This window comes from Aptenodytes patagonicus, chromosome 8 (assembly GCF_965638725.1).
Source record: "Aptenodytes patagonicus chromosome 8, bAptPat1.pri.cur, whole genome shotgun sequence".
In the NCBI taxonomy this organism is placed as follows: domain Eukaryota; kingdom Metazoa; phylum Chordata; class Aves; order Sphenisciformes; family Spheniscidae; genus Aptenodytes; species Aptenodytes patagonicus.
Window position 1 is genome coordinate 10,142,464 of NC_134956.1, and position 21,265 is coordinate 10,163,728.

At 36.3% G+C, this 21,265-nt stretch overlaps 1 protein-coding gene across 6 annotated transcripts in view; it reads right to left on the bottom strand.

Annotated features, from left to right (window-relative positions):
- The window catches only part of ERC2 (ELKS/RAB6-interacting/CAST family member 2), a 547,432-nt gene that overhangs the window by 283,051 nt on the left and 243,116 nt on the right, over positions 1 to 21,265 (bottom strand). For 3 of the 6 annotated variants that reach the window (XM_076346281.1, XM_076346285.1, XM_076346284.1), the window contains 2 exons: positions 15,850 to 15,861; positions 70 to 205 (listed from right to left, as the gene is read on the bottom strand). In XM_076346281.1, the coding sequence (XP_076202396.1) occupies positions 70 to 205; positions 15,850 to 15,861 (148 nt within the window). The remainder of the gene's footprint in view (positions 1 to 69; positions 206 to 15,849; positions 15,862 to 21,265) is intronic. The other 3 variants (XM_076346286.1, XM_076346283.1, XM_076346282.1) reach the window with 1 other exon arrangement.

Sequence of the window (21,265 nt, forward strand, 5' to 3'; positions counted from 1 at the left end):
AAGACACACAGTGAAACAGAAGTGTACTCTTTTTGATGGTTTTAAAATACAACTGAAAAATAAACTCACTTGTAAATGTTGAGAGTTGTCAGTCATATTGTCCTCTCGTCTACGAACTTCTTCCAACAACTGCGCATTCTTCTTTTTCTCCATTTGCTGATTGTGCTTCAGATTGGCAACCTTCTTGTTTTGGTCCTTCATATGTCTAAGAATTGTATAGACATATGCATTAGTGACTGCAATCGCTTCTTTTTCTCTATAAATTAACTTGTGACTATGACACAGGACATCGATTCTACAACAGATACAAGTATTCCAAGTATCAGATGTAAACAGCAAAACTTCATCTTGTTTCCAAGCTGGCATATCAAAACGGCTTTAATACCATCAGATTATACAATGGTAAAGCAATTATTCAGGCCTACAAGATTTTTTTCTTTTTTACCATCTGCTCACAAATAGTCATACATGTTCTAAGCACTGTGCATAAAAATTGTTTTTGTAACAGAGGGAGATTATCCAACAATCCTTACACACTCAGTGAGTTCAGGAGCAATTTTAATGGGTGCTTTAAGTAGCATTAATTTCAAAGGAAGCAGAAGGTGAAGGTGATGACTAATGTATGTTGTGAACTACTATTTTTGAAAACCTGGACTATAAATACAACATTTCTGAGGAATAAAGTGTGATTGGGTAGAAGGTCAGGTCATAAATATGCTATGAAGAATAAAGGATGCCTTTACAAATAGCTTTGTACATAACAAAAACATTACATTTCTATCCTTTTTAATAATGAGACTTCTTTCTACAAAAGATTATCAACAAATAAATTTATGAGCAACTTCTAATGAAAATGAAACAATCTTTACCACCGTTATATATTTTCTTTTGTTAAGACTGTACTCAAGTAAAAAAAAATATATTTTTAAATTGTTTCAATGTTTAATTATCTTTTGCTGTGGATCTTATTCATTAAGTTATCAGAAGCTTTCCTGATTCTGATACTTAGCATACATCCTTTTAAGAAAGAAGGCAAGCTAATTTTGCCTGGCAGGCACTGAAAAAATATCCTTCCAGTAATGCTTTCTACCTGCTTGGATTCTTAGATATTATTTTCCCGACTTTCTTTGACTTTGAGGAATTTGCTCCCTTTTATCTATATAAAAATAAAGTCATGTGCAAATTCCTAATGAGATCTACTCACTAATCCTATTTTGGCAAATGAAGATAATATTATTCAATGCCCAAAAGGATCACCGAAAATGTCTCTGTTGCTTCCACATTAGAACTTTCAGCGAAAGAAAAAAGTTATAGAATACATTTCTTGCACTGATTTTATTTTGTCATTTTATATTTACTTCTATCACTGGTTTCTTTGTCCTACTACTGTTTTTTTCACTACTTAACTACTGAAGAACTAACAATGAATCTCTCATCAATAAATGTTGCCATGGTATTAAAAATTCTTAGAAGACACTTCATATACAAGTTTGTAGGTAGAGTACATAACAGAAAAGCTAATGTATTATTACTAAAAAAGTAACTTCAACTTGCCTAGAAAACTAAAAGTGGGTAAAACTAATTAAAATAAAAATCTTTGCTTTTTAAAAGAATGTACATCAAGCTCACAGATAATTTTTTAAAAAGACAAGTATGAATTCCTCTATTTGAAAAATGGATTTATCCTATAGTTGTGTTCAAGTGTTTGCATTAGCCTGTTAAGGCACAAAAAGATAGATTAGCCTAACTGGTTGTCTGTTTACAGCATTTGTCTTTTGTACTCAAGTTTTTACTGTTAGAAATAAAATTGAAGACTCTACATACCATAAAGCTAAAAGAATCCCCAACAAGACATTGTTACCAGAAAATAGACCAGTTTCAGGAAAAAAAAAAATCAAAAGCCATCCTTTTTAAATTTATTTCTTTTTAGTACAATCATTTTTATATTACACAAAACACTGACTGGAAGATGAACAGCTGAGCTTCTCCAGGTTGAACCAAGTCTAGTCAGGACTTAGCATTTTGCAGTGCTAGAGACTTTGAGACCTTAGCCTGTATCTTCCTTAAATATTCTCAAATATTTTTTATAGTTCCCAGATATAGTTCTAATAAACTATACACCTAAGGCTCTCTCTCCTTTAGACATACCTTTAACAAAATGACAAGACTCCTAAGAAACAACACCTTTTTCCCAGCTCAAAGAGACCACCAGTACAGCACTACAGCTGTCTCTTGGTAGATTTCTGGCATCATGTTTAAATCCCCAAATTAAGTTCACCTGAGAACAAAAAAAAAAAAAAAAATACACTACACGATGGTCAGAAGAAACCTGCCCACATGAGACCTACCTCAATGGGCCTGGGAGTATAGCATAAATCAGCAGTATCTTATTATAGAGTTTTAAGAAAGGTTAATTTTCTGAAAAACAACACTCTGCGACAGCTAACCAATAAGAACCAAGCAACATGACAGTGCTAAAAAGAGCAGGGATAGTTCTGTCAAAGTTACACTGACAGATTAATAAAAAAAACAACCAGAAATTGCACGTTCCAGTTTAAACTTGTTTCTAGGTCTTAAAGAATATAATGAGTTTAGCTATTGAGTTGTCTATTTTTCACTAAAGTTCTCAAGAATTTTAGAGTAATGCCCTTTGTCTTTCTAAATCAAGTATTCAAATATACATTAGATGCTCTGTGCAACTCCAGGTGAAAATCAGTTCTCTTTCATGGGTCCATGCCGCATAATTGTAAGCGTAGACCTAATCAGCATAAAACCAAAATGAATATTAGAAAAAATTACTTTCAGAACTTCATATATAAAAGTGGTATTTGGCAGAAATTTTGGTGGTGTAATATGACTTTGTGCTGTTAAAATATAAAATGGTTTCCAATCTAATGCTGAGTAAATGATAAATTGATTTATATTTAACCTCTGTAAGAAGTTCAATTTTATGCCAATGCTAACTGCTTCTTTCATCACCATTCCCTCTCACAACTTCCCATTTCAGTTTCTGTCTAATGCCACACTGAAAAGTACCTGTGATATGCAAAATCTTGAAGAGAAGGAAATAAAAGAAAGCTGTGTCGTAGCCTCTCTTTCTTCCACAAATGACTACATGCCTATGGAAATGAAAAGAAAATGCTACACTTAAAAAGCCTAGCTGAGTAGTTTTCTTTTAGGCCTGCATTAAAGGTACAGGAGGAGTTCAACAGAGGAAATAAATACAAGAACACATTCCCCACCAATTTTTTTTTTTTTTTTCCTAACAGCAAATATATCAAATATAATCCTTGATCCAGTATCTTTTTTGAGTATGCTTGCTCTGGTATTTTTTCACATGGCTCTGTTTCGAAAATGCTTTTGAATAAAATAGAAGATTAGGATAAGTAAAAATTATGCATGAGAAATAGAAAAATATTTGGGAACAGTATACAATCAGCACAAAATATCATATGCGATTACCATATAGGATATAAAATATCCACATAGCTTACTAGTAGTTATGCTGATATGCATAGTTGAGTCTACATTATTCTTTATCATGAGGAATTAGTTTCATGTGTTCTGCTACAGTTTCAATTTAAAGCTATAAGACCACAAAATTCATTAGACAGAATAAAATAAACAAAACATTACTGTTTAAGATATATGTCCTAAAAATCTGAAATGTATGCTGCAGGGGTCTGGGCAATAGAAGTGATCTTACCATCACACGTTAATCATATTCTGGTACTAAAATATATGCGAAAGTATTCTTTGTTTGATAGTGTAACTGCCCCAAAGCAGTAAGATGCAATCCACAGCTTTCTGATTTTCCACGTTGTTATAGTTCGTTTCGAAGCTGGGTATCTATTATCTTATAGTGAGCTGAATTCTTTAACCACTGAAATAGGCATTACAGTCATCTCAAACTAGTTATTATAGTATACTATGCTGTTTGTAATTTTACAAACTTTGTATAACTGGAAAACCTGTCTTCAAACTAGTTCTAAAGCACCCAAGCCCAGAGCACACTGAAGTGGTGCCAACAGCACATTTGGCTTAAAGAAATCATGTTCTGAGCTAATAACGCTTAAGAAGGAAAAAAGCAGTCTAAAAAGCAGTGTAGATGACTAACTTTACAAAGATGCTCAATCTTGGCCAAACATTAAAATGGCTGGGTAATGATACTTTTTCAGATAACATTTAAATTTCTGATTGTGTTCCTATGGTTATAGCCAGTCAGCAATTGTCATAAAACATCTAGCAGCTTCATCTATGGACAAAAAAAAGAATTCAAAGTGGAGCTGAGCTGTCTTCAAAGGGGAGGGGAGGGGAGGGGAGGGGAGGGGAGGGGAGGGGAGGGGAGGGGAGGGGAGGGGAGGGGAGGGGAGGGGAGGGGAGGGGAGGGGAGGGGAGGGGAGGGGAGGGGAAGGGGAGGGGAGGGGAGGGGAGGGGAGGGGAGGGGAGGGGAGGGGAGGGGAGGGGAGGGGAGGGGAGGGGAGGGGAGGGGAGGGGAGGGGAGGGGAGGGGAGGGGAGGGGAGGGGAGGGGAGGGGAGGGGAGGGGAGGGGAGGGGAGGGGAGGGGAGGGGAGGGGAGGGGAGGGGAGGGGAGGGGAGGGGAGGGGAGGGAAGGGGAAGGGGAAGGGGAAGGGGAAGGGGAAGGGGAAGGGGAAGGGGGAGGGGAGGGGAGGGGAGGGGAGGGGAGGGGAGGGGAGGGGAGGGGAGGGGAGGGGAGGGGAGGGGAGGGGAGGGGAGGGGAGGGGAGGGGAGGGGAGGGGAGGGGAGGGGAGGGGAGGGGAGGGGAGGGGAGGGGAGGGGAGGGGAGGGGAGGGGAGGGGAGGGAAGGGAAGGGAAGGGAAGGGAAGGGAAGGGAAGGGAAGGGAAGGGAAGGGAAGGGAAGGGAAGGGAAGGGAAGGGAAGGGAAGGGAAGGGAAGGGAAGGGAAGGGAAGGGAAGGGAAGGGAAGGGAAGGGAAGGGAAGGGAAGGGAAGGGAAGGGAAGGGAAGGGAAGGGAAGGGAAGGGAAGGGAAGGGAAGGGAAGGGAAGGGAAGGGAAGGGAAGGGAAGGGAAGGGAAGGGAAGGGAAGGGAAGGGAAGGGAAGGGAAGGGAAGGGAAGGGAAGGGAAGGGAAGGGAAGGGAAGGGAAGGGAAGGGAAGGGAAGGAAGGGAAGGGAAGGGAAGGGAAGGGAAGGGAAGGGAAGGGAAGGGAAGGGAAGGGAAGGGAAGGGAAGGGAAGGGAAGGGAAGGGAAGGGAAGGGAAGGGAAGGGAAGGGAAGGAAGGGAAGGGAAGGGAAGGGAAGGGAAGGGAAGGGAAGGGAAGGGAAGGGAAGGGAAGGGAAGGGAAGGTTCTATTCCATAGTTAGAAACTGAAGGACTTCATGGGCATCTTCCAACTCATTTGATCATTCAATATAGAGAAGCAGTATCCAGCAAACACCCATGCCACATAAATACTAGATGACAATGATATCGGAAGTTAATAAAGAAGAGATGAAGAATATTAGATATAAAAAAAAATTATAAATAAAATTTGATTCTTCTAGTACATTAGACAGTCTTTCATTCCTAATGAAGAGAAAAAGATTATATAAAGTAACATAATTCTCTAGAAACTACCTTACTGTACATTAACCTTTGAATTTATGAATTTTTTAAACCTAGATCAAGCCACTGCTGTGAACTGTAAATACACACTAGACTGCAACTATGCTACTCCAGTAAAAATCAGCCAGTCATAATTCCCCATTCCTCTTCCTAAATCTTCCTAATCTGGGATAATTTTCAATAATCTTTCTCAACACACAGAATGCTCCAAAGCCATTAATTTCCACCTCAACTGGGCACTAGACTTAAAATCAATTATCTAAATCACAGCAATGCCTACATCTGTTTTCCTCAGCATCCAACAACTTTTTCAGAAAAATGGCCTTGGACCACCAACACAGGAATCAATAGACTGTAGCAGCTCAGATTTCTGATACTGCTGAAGAACCATCTAAACTGTGACTACTAAATATTTAGGTACACTTAGAATATCATAGATCCAAACAAGACAGGTGAAGGGAAAAGACAAAAAATTCTTATACAGCCCTATAGCTTTGTCTCCTATGAAGTCCAGACCAAAGAACCTAGAGGCCCTTAATCTTGCTGTGCAAACAGCAAGATGCCCTTATATCAATTACACTAGCCGTTCTTTCTATTTAGTTTCTTAATTGAAATGTCTTTGTAAGAAATAGACATCAGTGTTATGGAGACCCAGACCCTAGATCAGCAGAAAGACAAATATCAAAACAGTAGTAGCACGTAGTTCTTGCTAGTATGAATATCACTAATTGTAATGACTGTGTTTAACCATGTTCGTTTGTGGTTTTTTCTTGTTCTTCTGGAATAGCATACAAATTGATCTTGTGGTTCTAACTACAGCACATTTAATTCCTTCAGTTCAACTTTTTAAGACAAATATTCACATTTAGTTTCTGCATATATGTATCTTTCAGATTTCATTTTACAGTAGTGTGTAACTGTTGTCTAAACTCCAATGTTTTCATCTCTGATAGCTATAGAAAATCACACTATTTCATTAAATTCCTAGCTTTAATTAGCCACCTGGGCACCTTGGCCAAAAAGTTGGTAATGTCAGCCAAAAATAAGTGTTACATGCTTAGTGTAGCCTTTACTCTATTTCATAAAGATTTTTTTTCCCCTCAAAGCATCAAAAAAATGCAGACATGCACAACACTCCCAAGAGCAAAATCTGTAACATTTTCTAAAGGACTATGTCTCTGTAATAATTTTCATCACATTAAACAGCATTACAATGGGACCACCTGTCTGAAAGTCAATCAAAAAATTCTCCAGTACGCTAGGAACCTGTACTCCTCAACAAATAAAAAAAAAATAGAGTGCAATAAACTTACCAAAGAATGTTTTCAGGAAAATAAAAATATTTTATGAAATACAACAATTTAGTCAAAACAAGTAATTTCTATAAAATAATAAAGCCTCAAAAATACATTTTAAAATTTAATCCAGTACACATATTTTAAATAATCAAACATCTTCAACTATTGTTCTAGGCATGCACTGGGTAGAATATTACCAACATCATTACTTGAAAAAAAAATATTTTTTTTTAGCAGATCACCTCTTTCTCCTTTGTAAATAGTCCACACCTTTACAAACAGTTCACATATGTGAGCAATCAAATGAATCTTAACTTTTTACTGGGCACTCTGGATCTCAGTAGCTAGTCAGGCAGAAGACCTGGTCCTGTAAATCCTGTTCATGTGAATGTCCATTCTGAAGTACATTACTTCAGTAAGACTCAGTAGAAATATTTCCAACAGTTCGGTTCTCACTGTCTTAAAAATGACAGTACTCATGGGTTCCCATTTGATTTACTGAGTCAAGACTAAAACAACAGCATAGGGGTAATTCTTTAAAATTCAGATCCAACTCCACTGAAATCCATAAGATAGAATTTCCATTAAGATATGAGCAAAGTTAAGTATTGTTTCTGGCATTTTCCTGGAATACAAATGTATTTGCTACTACCAATCTATAAACCTGAAAAACAAAGCTGGGTTAGACCCTAGCAAACTGTAAACATCCCAAGAGACATTAAGAGGGTTACTGACAGACACATTCCTGACACAAATATGCAAGGACACTGTTTATTCACTTACAATGCATAGACGGATTTGTCTGGGGAAAACAGGTATTATCATGATAAGAAAACCTATATCCATGAGAGGCTAAAATTTTGATATGACAAAGAAAACATAACATACCTCAAATAACCATCATTTTTCTCAAAGAAAGCCCTCATGCTTGACTCCTAAATTTATTTAATAAGTTACACTCTAGTCACCTTAAGATTTATGATATGCTAATAAAAAACTAAGTAGTGTCTTCCTGTGCTGTCATTTGCATTTACAAAAACTTTCAGATTGTTTTTTTTTTTAATCCAGATTCTATAACCTAAAGCATTATTAGTATCCAAAATGTCTTTTAAAATTTGGGGGTTTTCCTTATTCTTAACCTTTCTTATTTTCTTTTTGTTAACTAATACAATTGTCATAATGATAAAAAATTAAAGAATACTTTAAATGAAAAAACAAAAGCAATCATCCCAACCATTAAGAAGTTAATTAGTTTGACACAGCCAGCATGTCCAACAGAGCTGAACTTCAAAATAACTTTTATTCTTTCTCCCTTGATGGCAAAAAATTATATTGGGACTGATCCTTTTTTTAATTATGTAGATGATGCTCAGAAGCTAGACTGCTTCTACATTCCAGGCCAAATCATTCATCTAGCTTTATGCCCTGATATAAAATGGCAGAGAGTAATGATCACAACCACATGGAGAAAACAGATTAAAATTCATTAACATATAAAATAATAACAACATTTTATTTCACAAGCATTTTGCCTTTTTCCTTGTAAAATAAAATCTATTGACTGCAAAACTGCAAAGCCAGCTCACCATTGTACACAATGATTTTCTTCTGCGAGATCCACTGACTAGCAAACATGTCATGTTATAGCAACACTGAATGCTACTATTATTTGTTAAGAGTGGGGAGAGAATTAGTATGTCCAAAGCTGCAAAGAAGAATATTCCTCATTGAAGTAAGGTATGTCACAACTGCATACCAAAAAGCAAAAAGGGAAAAACAAAGGTACAAAGCAGCTGTCTGGTTCTCCCTCTTCAAAACACAGAAAAGTGTGTGTGTGTGTGTGTGTGTGTGTGTATATATATGTTGCAGGGCTAAATGCATCATTGTGAACTGTTTCAGCGATGCCCTACCAAAACCGATCCCAGACCAAGTGCATATTCACCACTGATACAATATACTTCACCCACAAAACAAGCAACATATGTAGAATGGAGCCTAAGAAAGTCCCAAAACTATAATTAAGCAATTTATCACTTCTAATATGTTACCCCCTCCAGAGTAATTATTTCATTTGGGGTTTGTCTCTTTGGTTATTCCGACAGTCTGATGACTAAGCTGCTATGAATATCTGTTACTTTGTTAAAAATGGTGCCAAAACTTGTAATATTTTCTCTGCACGGCCTCTTTATTCCATTTGATAACACTATACAATGCACCCGAATTCTGAGAATATAAGTGGCCAGATAATTGCCTTAAGGAGGACATGGCTCATACTGATTCATCTGGAACTAAAGTATAACATTGGCGTAAATCAGCTCCATTCTCTATTTCAAAGCTATTACACCATTTCAAAAAATAACATTTCTTCTTCTGCTTTTGAATTTGGGAGTCTTTCTGCTTTTAATGTTAAAATTTGACAGACCAACATAAAAAACTCAGCAATTAATACAGACCACTAGAGAGGCACATAGGAGTAAAGTGTTTTGTATTAAGACTTCCTGGGGGGGGAATCATTCCTCGATTTTTGTTTAGACAGACTCAAAAGAAAAAAAACAGATTTTTTTTCCATGTCTGTTATCATATCTATCCACATTTTGGAAGAATACTTCATCCCCAAATCCCACGGGATTCCTTTCTTTGCATGTCTGACTAACCTATTACCATCCTATAGAAAAAAAATCCTGTCTCACCTTTGCCTTTCTTGCCCTCACTATTCCAAAGCAGAAAATCTAGCAGATCTTATTCCCACTCTTTTCCTTTTCTCTATAGAAGAGCTAGATTTTCCCCTCTCTACTTCCCACTGAAAAGGAGCAGGGGCAAGACTTCAACTGCCTTAATTACCTGCCTTTATAATTGTTTAAACTCCTAAACTGTGTAACAACATAACCTACCACCCTACGGCTGACCCTGTGACACAATTTCATTTTTACAGTAGTGCTATCTGATCTTATAACTGAAAAAAATATACATTCTATAGTGACATAAATTGGAGTAGCTCAGCTTCCTTAGCATGTCTATTATAATACGGGATGAGCAGGAAAGTTTGAGTGGATGCCTCCTGGAGAGACAGGAAAATGTTGTCACCCTGGGACTGGACTGCCCCTGCTGCCAGGAAGGCTAACAGGGGACATTAAGACCTTCTCTTATGAAATAAGCTTGTGACAACTGAGTAAAATTTGTTGCCATTTGGACAAGAGAATTTGGAAGACGGTAATACTCTCCAGTTAACTTTGGCCACACTGACTTTATCTTTTGGTAATAAAGGCCAGTATTCTGCTATACACCTCAGAGAATATTACCACAAGAAGTTAATATTGTCATCTCTTACTGAAGAATGCTTGGTCTTCTTTCTGCCATTTACCTGAAGCTGAGACTATGGCAAACTCCATGTCACAGTTCATACTCTATCTAGTCACCAGGAGAACTGAGGAGCACCCTCTGTGTTCTCTCTATGTTGATAAAAAGGACTGGAATCAAAATGACAAGCGCAAACAATGGACAAAAAAAAAATATCCAAACCAAACAATATTTTTAAAATCTCCAAAGAATTTGATTCCCACATCCCTAATTCTCCAGTTGAATGCAAAAATGCTGTAATGCCCAGAGTTACCAGCTAAGATAAATGAATTTCAGTATATTCAATGTTTTCATTACATTCCCAGGTCCTGTTACCAATGGATTACATAGCTATTTCAGTTTCACTCAAAGGAGCAAGCTTGCAGCCCACACAGATCTATAGGTTTCAAAAAACACAAGGCAATTCTATTATTGGGTTAAAAAAAAAAGCCACAAATTTAAATAATCCTTTTTTTCTTCTTCTTTTTCCCCACCTTTAAATCTCATTATTTCAAATGTTTGAAGCATGGTTTAAGATTTCTTAATACTCAGATTATGACAGTGCTTCAGTGTGACAACTATTTTGCCTCCAAATTCACCACAAAAAGATATTGCTGCCTTGAGAGAACCAACAACTCTGCCTGGCAGAAATAAAGCAAGTGTCACAGAAGTCACTGAAACATTTCTCACCTCAAAGACAAAAACGTGGGAGGAAGGGTTTACCTAACACACAGTCTGGGAAGTTTTCCAAAACCTCTGTTTAAGAAGTGTTTAGTCTGACACAGTTCCCTCCAAAGCCCTAGAAAGATGCTAGAAATATCCATAAGGATAATGCATGAATGAAAAAGACCTACTAAAATCCTGTTCCAAACTATGGTTCCTATCACTTCGTTTCAACACATATCTGCACTGCAGCCACCGAAACTCCAATACAGTGCATTGCACTACTGTCTCTCTCAGCACATTCTTACTGGATGACACTTTATACGAACATGTGTGAAATCCATACCAGAAGACTCATCTGTCACGCATCTCTCTTGTACACCAAGGATTCTTCTGCATTTTCTTCTGATGTTCTTTTAAAAAAAAATAACATTGCTGATGACAGGACACTAGATGAGAAGGATATTTGATCTGATTTAATATGGCAATTGCTTGCTCAGCTACTTTATTAATTGATACCATTAGCAATAACTGTAACCAGTAACTGGAAATAGTTTGTTGCCTGATACTTGCAACCAAGGAGGTGCAGTCCTGCTGCTGCTTCATCAGGTCCTTTCCAGCTGTTGTCCAGGTAAGCTGCTTTTTTTTTTTTTCCTCCTTAAAAAAAACCCAAACAACCAACCAAACAAAAAAACCAAACAAAAAACCCCCACCAGCTCCTGACTCTGTCCAGTTATTCTCTGCATCCAACTGCTCCACAGCATGTCCAGCTCAGTCTGGCAGCAATCAGGATCAACCCTCCTCTGCTGCACTTCATGTTTCATTGCAATTTCCTTCTGAATCAAATCTTTCAACTGCAACTCCTGGCTCAACCTAGCAGTTCTCAGGATCAGTCCAGCCATTATCATTCAGTACATAAATCAAACTTTCCATGCTTTTGCAGTAACCTCTTCAGACCTCCAAATAACTCAGGTACACTTTGTATGATTTCTTGTTTTGATATACTAACTTCCCCTTATTATAAATTCAGATCAGAGCATTTCAATCCAGTCACAATCACGTTGTCCAGGCATATTGCTCCTGCATTATGGAAGCAAACAATGCGAGTGGAAGAAGTGGTTCCACCAACAGCCCAATTCCTAAATTTAGTTCCCCTGTCTCTTTTCAGTCACAGCTTTTTGAGGGTAAGCTGTGCTATCTCACAATGATTCTTCACACACACACACACACACACTGTACACAGGGAATCCTGACCCAGGCAGTCACCAAGCTCCCCAGGGGAGTGCTGTATGGCTACTTTATTCACATATTCAAGAGGTAAAGAAATATGCTCTGTGGTCTTCCCCCTGGGGAAAACTAGTGGAAGCAGCAGGTCTAAAGAAGCATAAGAAATATTGCTCTGTCTTGAAATTAGTAACCATGAAATGGCTCCTTATGTTCTCTCTTCCCCAACACAGAATTGTGGTGTCAAGTCCAACCCAGTCCAAAGTGGATAGTTTTCCTTCAGAGATGTAGAGTTCTTTTCTCCACATATCCAGTTTATGCTGCATATCCATTTACTTCCACAGAGTATTTACACTCCAAATCAAAACCAAAAACCCCCACATCACTGAGAAATTACAAAATATCCTTCCTTATTTAAATAACCCATTTCTAGTTGTCTCAGAAATTATTATTTTAACCTCTGCATGCCTTTAAGCAAACTGAAAGGGCAAAGTATAGAACTGAGCAGACAGATTCAGAAGTGAGTGGGATAAAAATGAACAACAATGCATTATCCTGTCTCAGGGACCCGTTTGTATCTTTTTAATGTTTATCACCATGATTTCTGCTTATTTGGTAATATATTATTATTTTACTTTTTTTTTTTTCAAAGAAAGCAGAATTCCAAGGAAATAAACTTTCTACTTTAACAGTTCAAATAAAACGAAATGTAATCGTACACTAATTCAAAACCACACATGTAATCAGATAAATTGAAATAATCTCTTCTCAAATCTTCATCTCTTTCAAAATGTTTAAATGTTAAAATCTTCACAATGTTAAAATCTTCACAATGTTAAAATGTTGATTCTGTATATGTAGCAAACAGACTAAAACAGAAAGACATGACAACAATCTGCCTGTTATCCAATGTGACAACTATGTTTCTCACTCAGAATAACCAGTCTCTCAGAAGAGTAATGTATATCACAGATTCTCTCAGTTTTCATTAGTACACTATCTCAATTTCTCCAGGGAAATTATCTTTGAACAACATATCACTCTGCCCTTGGAACCATCAAACTGACATTTGACAAAACTGTGGAAGGCTCGTAAGTTAAATTTAAAACTCCGTTAAACCTTGCCTTACACATCTCATTGAGTTCTAGCCTCCCACGGAAACAATTAGGAAGGCCAACATCAGAGGCTGGTGGGAAAATTTCTAGCACTGGTCAGTATATTATACATGGAAAAAATATCCATCTCCTCTTTATCTGCAGGCAGAAAAGTTTGGGGAGTATATAACCTGCTGTAACCTAAATGAAAAAAAAAAGTTACTGTACTGATTCTTGTGCTCAGAACATTTTTTTATTGTATAGGTAGATGCACATGGGGGGGTAATGCCAATGTATTCGATTTTCTTGTTTGCCATCAGTATCAATAGCCCGTCATGCTTTAAAACAGATGCAGCATTTTTCTAATCATTCTAACCCCGTATAAATACCGATGAATAAAATGACAGCTAAGGACATATTGATTAGCAGAAATTAAATAAATTAATAGATCTGTTTCTTAAATCAAGTTTTGACCTTAATGATGATTCAAGCTGCGAAAACTTAACACTTCACTGAAATCTCACAATAAACTCTAATCATACGCTACAACTTATCTAGGACTCTAGGGATGAAAGTTGGCAGGGTTATGAGGACAGTTTGCTTCAGCAAGGTCAGCTGGTTTTTTAGGTCAATAAAACATAACAGAAATTGCACCTCCAACTGCTGAACAAATGTTTCTGCATACCAATCACTGAATTCCAGTGAAATCAACCATAATGACAACCACATAGCATAATACCTTTCATTAAGCTCTCTCTGGCTAGAGAGATTTTCAATCAATGTTGAGTATATTGATAGAAATGCCAGTGGTCACATTCAGACAATAATTTCATCATAGCCAACTCCAGAGTAAATGCATTTAATTAATTTCTGGAAGGAAGGAAGGAAGGAAGATTCTGAAAATAAATTGTTTAAGTATTTTTATTATTCAGGTGTAATAACTACCCATTCTTGTAGTAGATAGTGCTTGTAGTAGATAGACAATAAAAAGACAGTGTTCATCTGATTCATTACTGCAATCAATAAGCCTCAAATTTACAAAAACAAACTTTTCCAGCTGGAAAGTAACTTGCAATTGTGATGTGCATTAAAGCACATCAGGAAAAAAAAAACCTCTTGTCAATCTTTTCATAATGAGCCATCTTTTGCCATACAGTTTGAAGGCATCCACGTCAGAAACTTCTCTGACACATCTCAACCGTGAAATACGAACTCTGCTTGGTTTTGAGACTAAGATACCAAAACTCTCCCAAACTGGCAAGCTCTGCTTCTATATGAATAGAGAACAATGGTGTGCAAAAAGTATACATTGACATAAAAATTCTGAAAACTTCAGATCTGAACACATTATAAAGGCAGATTGGACATTTGCCATGATTCTAGTCAAATGTGCTGCATGGCAACCTGATGCCTGGAACCATATCTGCAAATGCAAAACTTTGGTAGCTGAAATCCACCTGGAAAGTCTTTACAGTATACACCCTCCTTTATACTCCAGTCCGATTGATCTATGAAGAAGTAAACACTATCTACCTTGATAACGATTGAAAACCAGGTCTGTTTCTGCCTAAAGCAAAGCTCCTTCAGTATAGGAAACAAAACTTTGTGCAAGTTTCATTCATCAGTTTCAGAAACTGAAAAAGAAGAGATGAGCTTAAGAGTATAGAACTGTCTTAAATATCTGTCACAGAAAAAAAAAGAAAAAAAAAAAGCCACACTCTGAAATGAATGGGGAAAGGAAGAAGCAGATGAACCTGTAGTCCAAACCATATAAAGTTATTAGTTTCTAAAATAACAAATAGATGTTTTAAGACTGCTAACTTTCACTTTACAGCCATTCACAAGCATGAGAAAGAAAAATTAACATCAAGGCCTACTAAGAGAAAAAAATGTTGACTAGATCAATTTTTACTTTCAACAAGCACCACGACATGTAATAATACTTGATAAGATGGTAAGATTACTCAAAAACAGTGCACAAACGCTAGCTAAACTAATCTAAAATCTGGAAGAAAGAAAAACATGAATCTGACTAGATGATGCTATATACAAACACAGCATATAAAACACACACATACATACAGCTCCCTTGCAGTTATGTGCCGGTCCAGAATCCGGCCAGCACAAACAGCTAAAAGTTTCTGAAACAGAAGCTGAACCACTCCAACTCATGCTAGTATGTTTGCAATAACAGTAAAAGAGGTGATGGTAAAGTATTAAGAATAAGTCTCTGATCTTAGGTATAAATCTCTCTGTATACAATTGTTATTGTTCAATCCATTACCTACTGGGCTGGGTTGTCTACCAAAAGGTTACTCCTAATGTTGAACTCCCTAAACAAAGATAATAAAAGTAAAACTGAAAGAAGAAAAAACTCTTCACACAAAACAACATATGAATTGAATATGTTGTTAATAAACATTTTTTTCTTACAGACTTTTGACAAAAGCATTCGTTTACTGTAAAGTTTCTGATCTAGAAATGGAATGACCAAAAACTTCACAATAGGGACAAGCAGAATAAAAACAAAAACCAAAAAAAGACAAACAGAAGTTATTAATATGGACTCAAAATGGCCAAATAAATGAAGCATCAATGAAAACCTTCATTGCAGAAGGAGAAATTAAGTAGGAGAGCAGAAAATACTGACCTGGAAGTCAAGCTGGTTGGAGTAGGGATGAAAGCAGCAGTTTGGAGAAAAACAGATAGGGAGGAAGACAGCAAAAGAGAATAAAGGGAGGAACACATTAGTTCTTTAAAAATATAACAAGCAGATGTTCTATCAGCAGATTTTATTCAAAAAAAGAAACGGAAAGGGAAAGCAAGAAGTAAAATAAAATTTCTTTAGCAGTATATCCTTGCTGTGCACTGAATAAAACAGAAATTTTAAAGTAAAATGGCATCTTGTCATTTGTGGACTGTGGAACACCATCCATATTTATAACCACCCAAATGCATACACACACTGAATGGAACAAATAAATTAGGTGGATATTGGTAGTGTTTGCTGCCACACAAATGTCTCATCATTTACCACAAAATCTTTTTTTGAACCAACATAGGTTTGGTGACCCACATTCATCAAGTCTTCCCATGAAAGCCAAAACAGCTAAACAATTTGGCAGCTTGTTCAAAGATATCATTTAGAAGGTCACAAAGCACCATACCTAATAATCAAAGACAGGGTTTTGCCCCCTCCCCCCAAGAAATACAGCCCCTTCTAATGCTGACAGCAATTTTTTTTCTTCAGTCTGAAGAATAAGGTTATACTTCATCATTGAAAATACTCCGATGCTTGAAAACTTATTTGTTAAAAAATACCTAACATGCCCTTTCAATTAAGTAAGACAAAAAAATCCCTGCCTGACACCCAGCTAGACTAATCCTTAAAGCTGGCACTGGTGCACTGTTTTTCATTCACTTATGCAAAGGAAATTTTTTTAAACCCACAAAAATACTTTTTTTGAACACAATTATTCCATATGCTGATGTTTTGTCATTTATGCAATGAATTGTCAGTGCTTTGCAGACTTATTTTCATTCAGAATTCAAATCCAAACCAATTCAGAATGAATGAATTGTAGTCTGAACACCCCAAGAGCTTAAATGTGCATCTATAGTGTTATTACCCAAAACTTACCACTGCATATGAGAAGTGGATAACAAAAAAACAAACTTCTTGTTTAAAAACAAACTGGTTTTGTCTCATAGGTAGTATAGTATTTTTAAATGAACTTTCATATGGTTGTAAGCTTTGCTGAGAAGCTACACTCAATCAAGCAAATGACTGACCATCTAACATACCACTGGAGAAAAACAGATCTAAGATTTTGCAATCTACGCAGATCCAAGATTTTGCAATCTACACTATGTTCTCATCACTTTCTTTCTCTTTTCAGTCTAAATTTATTAATGGATAATTTATATCCATTGTATTATGTGCCAACACTCTTTTACTGAAATCACTTCTTTCACCGCAGTGCTTACCCCTTCACGTATTTATAGAGAACAAGCATCCCTACTGAGCCTTTGTTTTGCCAGAGAAACAAACCACTGTTGTTTAGACTCCTGTGACATGAGCACTCCATTCCTTTAATTATCCTACCAGCCCTCTCTGCACCTGTTTCCAGTTTTAATTCAATCTTCTCAAATATGACTCATGAGAAGTATACAGCAATGTTCCACATGGAGTCTTGCTAGCGCCTGATGACATTAATACCTTCCTATCCTTACTGCAGACATTTATTCTGACATATCAGGATTCACACCTCATTATTTAGATGTCTGCTTCATTATTTAGATGGCTCATAACGACACTGCCATAAGCAAATTCACCCAATCTTTCTCTTCCTAAACTGTATCAAGGATTATCCTTAGCTTACAGCAGGCAGTCTTACTGGTCCTAACTTCACAATCGTGCATTTTGTACTATTGTATTTCACTTAATTTCATGATTCAAACTCCGTAGCATACTTCACAAATATACTTTTCATTCTAATACCATTAATAAAAGCATTAAACAATATACTCCTTCCATCCTGACAGTTCCGTTTCAGCTGCAGTTACCTCTCCTTGGCTAGGCTCTTCGCATTAAAATTTAAGCTGATCACTATCTTACCCAGTTTCGTTTACTTTATCAAAAACAAACAAACCAACCAACCAACCACACACCGCATTTCCTTCATCAAGAAAACCAAAGAAAAACATCAAGCTAAGTTTACTGAAAATATATTATGCTGGAATATATTGCATTTAATTTTAACCTGTTCTCATTATAAAGAGATAAATCATGAAAGATGTAATAAAAGTTATCAAACAGCTTTAGTATAGGAGGAGGAATTGGTTCTCCTATGTAGTAATAAGAGGTTATAAAATACAAAATTTATATATATGGAGTAATTTAAGAAACAGACCAACATGTTTTTATATATGAGGAATAGCATAAATCATGAATCTTAAGTGATGCAACTCAGAAGTGTGATAGTTTCTGAGGCAAGAAAATCACGTTACAACCAAAAGAATTACCATTCATATGAAATCTTCTTCAGGATTATTAATAATGATCATCTGCCAAATAGCATACACTTATAAATTTAATTGCCCATATCTTGAAGCAGATATTTCTACCCTTAAGTGTTTGACACTTTCTGTGACAAAACTTTCTGACATATAGTAGAACATTAGTATTCATCATCTTGTTTTAATTCTTGTTTGAGTTTGTAAATAACTTTATTCAAACATTTTTACTTTTCAAACTGATTTATACAAGTACACCTCATTACGCTGATGAATTTATATGTCAATATAATAAATATTGTGAAGATACCATAGCTTGCAATACTCCAGATTATAACTCTCTCAGAAATCTGTTTATAAATTTTGAGAACTTATGTTATTGCAATTATCTTGCAATGTAAAGGTGTTGGCATAGCAGTGAACATGGATCCCAGCAAGCTATTAACCAACAAATAAATTTCAAAAGAGCATTCATTTTCCTACAAAACCCCAGAGATGCCCTTGCATCTGAAGTTAGCGGAAATGTTGAAGATATACTGTTTCTGAGCAAGAAAAAAAGAAGGAGAAAAAGTAAGGAGAGAAAATAGCAACCTAGAACACATTATATGCATTACCAAACAGCGGGACAAGAAGGAAAGAACATTTTCAAATATGCTTCTGTTAAAGTTGCAGTCATTTTCACAATGCTTTATTCCCATAAAGTGGGTAAACTGAGCTCTGGCTCCACCTCTTCCCTCCAATAATGAGCCAATCAAGTAGTCATTACAAGCAGAAAAAGTAGTAGCACTTCATAAAATGTTACAGCAATTTACACTCTACCTAAACCCCTAGAAAGGGGAATTTCAACATCAAAGTTCCCTCTCTAAGGACACCAACAGGTGGCACAGTTATATACGGATTTAGATCTTTAGGCCAATATTTTTAGAAAATAAGGAAGAGGGAGAGAAAATAAATTAAATTTTAGAGAAACCTAAGGTGAGCCTGATTAGTAAGAAGGGTTAGATACCCACTCTCTAAAAATATTTATCTACTACACCTTTATATTGCTGGCAGATTGCTAGCCTTACTGTACTAATCAACAAATGTGTGCCTGTGCTTATGCATGGTGGAAAGTAGCTTTAAGACTCCACTACCAAGTAAAGGCAGTAACTTCTGTTGATGAAATCAATAATAGATAATTTTTACATAAATCCTTTCTTTTTCTCCTAGTTTACAATAATTAACATATATACTGTGTGTACAGGAATTTGGAATTAATCTTGAAAGTTGTACATAAGTTAAATCAAGTGAGAAACTGCATTAAAGTTAATAGAATTCATGAACAAGTCTTAGAGCATGATGATTCCCAAAAATTGCAAAATACTACTGTCCTTAGCTGGTCATGCCACAGATATCTTACTGTAAGCATTACAGAAGCACTTAAAGGTTCATAGCAAAGCTTAACTACTTTATCACATTCAAAGTACAGTATATCCTCTTCAAAAAGTCTGTGCTTACTCAGTGGTACCAAATTATTTTCTGAAAAGTTATTTCAGGATCAGCATCCTCATCAATAACAACAGACTAAAATTGGTGTTCCAAAATTTCACTGATAAAAGTGCATCGAATTTTCAAAAAAACCTCATACAAAAATAGAAAATTCTGTCCATTACATAACCCACTACAGAGTTCTCAGACAATAAGAACAGGTTGTATGCTGACAAGGCTGTAATAATATCTCTGCATCCCTTGGTTCCTTGCTTCTTTGTAATCTTTGTTTTGTAATCAATAATCCTCAATTTCATTCAAATAAATCTACTGATCTATATCAATTCTTTAGCTCTTTTTTATACAAAATATTTAAATCAAATTAACATTTACTAAAAATTTTAGATCACAAGCTTTACTACTTCATCATGTTCATCTTTTAATCTTGTCATTTTAATATTCAACCATTCAACATGTACCTGATTGCTACTTAATAAATGTCTTAAGATTATCCTCTTGAACAAAAGTTTAGCATGCCTACTATGCATCTAGCGTCACACAATAAGCCCAATGAAGATACCAGTTACTGTTTCTGTAAAACTGTACAGTCAGTTTCCACCAGCTTGGTCACACCTGGAGTCACTATATTACAAGCCTAGGTCTATAATTGCCCCTACAGTGCATGCACTGATGGGTGGAATAGGCAGCACTTTCTTGACCACACAAATTCACTAATCATGTTATCTTTTTCCAATATGCTGCTTTAGGATTTTGAAGAGTTTAGGCAGAACTCACAGTCACGGTGCACAAAGTGACCACGCTTCATTACTAGCTTCCTCTGGTATCTACTTTACACATTGAAATCCATGTAAACACTGGAGTATTCTAAACTCTTTCTGATGTGGTGAGAGAGGTAACTGCTAATTAAAGGTGCCCTCATATAAACACTCAGTTCTATTTCGAGTACAAATCTTTTTTCACTTTGAATTTGAGGTCTCCATTCTCATGACACTTTGATTGATAACTATATACCGTTCATTATTATCAGTATTAAACCTTTGCAAGTATCTGCAGAGAAAGATAAATTTTGGCAACAGGTAACTGTGAAGGTTGATAAGTCATCATCAGTAAAAGATGCTCTACACATTTTCCTTTCCAAGCTGGCTGTTTTCCTCCCCTTAAAGTAACCAACATTTCTGGCAGATCTTCCCCTCTTTCATGGTAATTCTCCCTAATGGGACAGAGCAGTGCTATGTCTTGACTGGAACTATAGCAATGATCACAAAAATGAGATCCCTTAAACTTCTCTTTTGGAATCATGAAGCACTTTTCTTCTGACTTGATCACTAGAAAACAATTATATAAAATATTTAAAACCATAAAATTCCTTCTTTCATTTATCTAAGAGTGGCTAAGTACAGGAAGGGAACAAAGAAATCAGATCCACATAAATTGCTTATCAATCAAATAAATTGCAGCATACCATGTAGGAGAAGGTTCCAAGAATCATTTCATTACGAAGGGTGTGAGACAAATGGATCCCAAAACCCTCCTGCCTCCACTAAGGAAAGACTGTACAACCT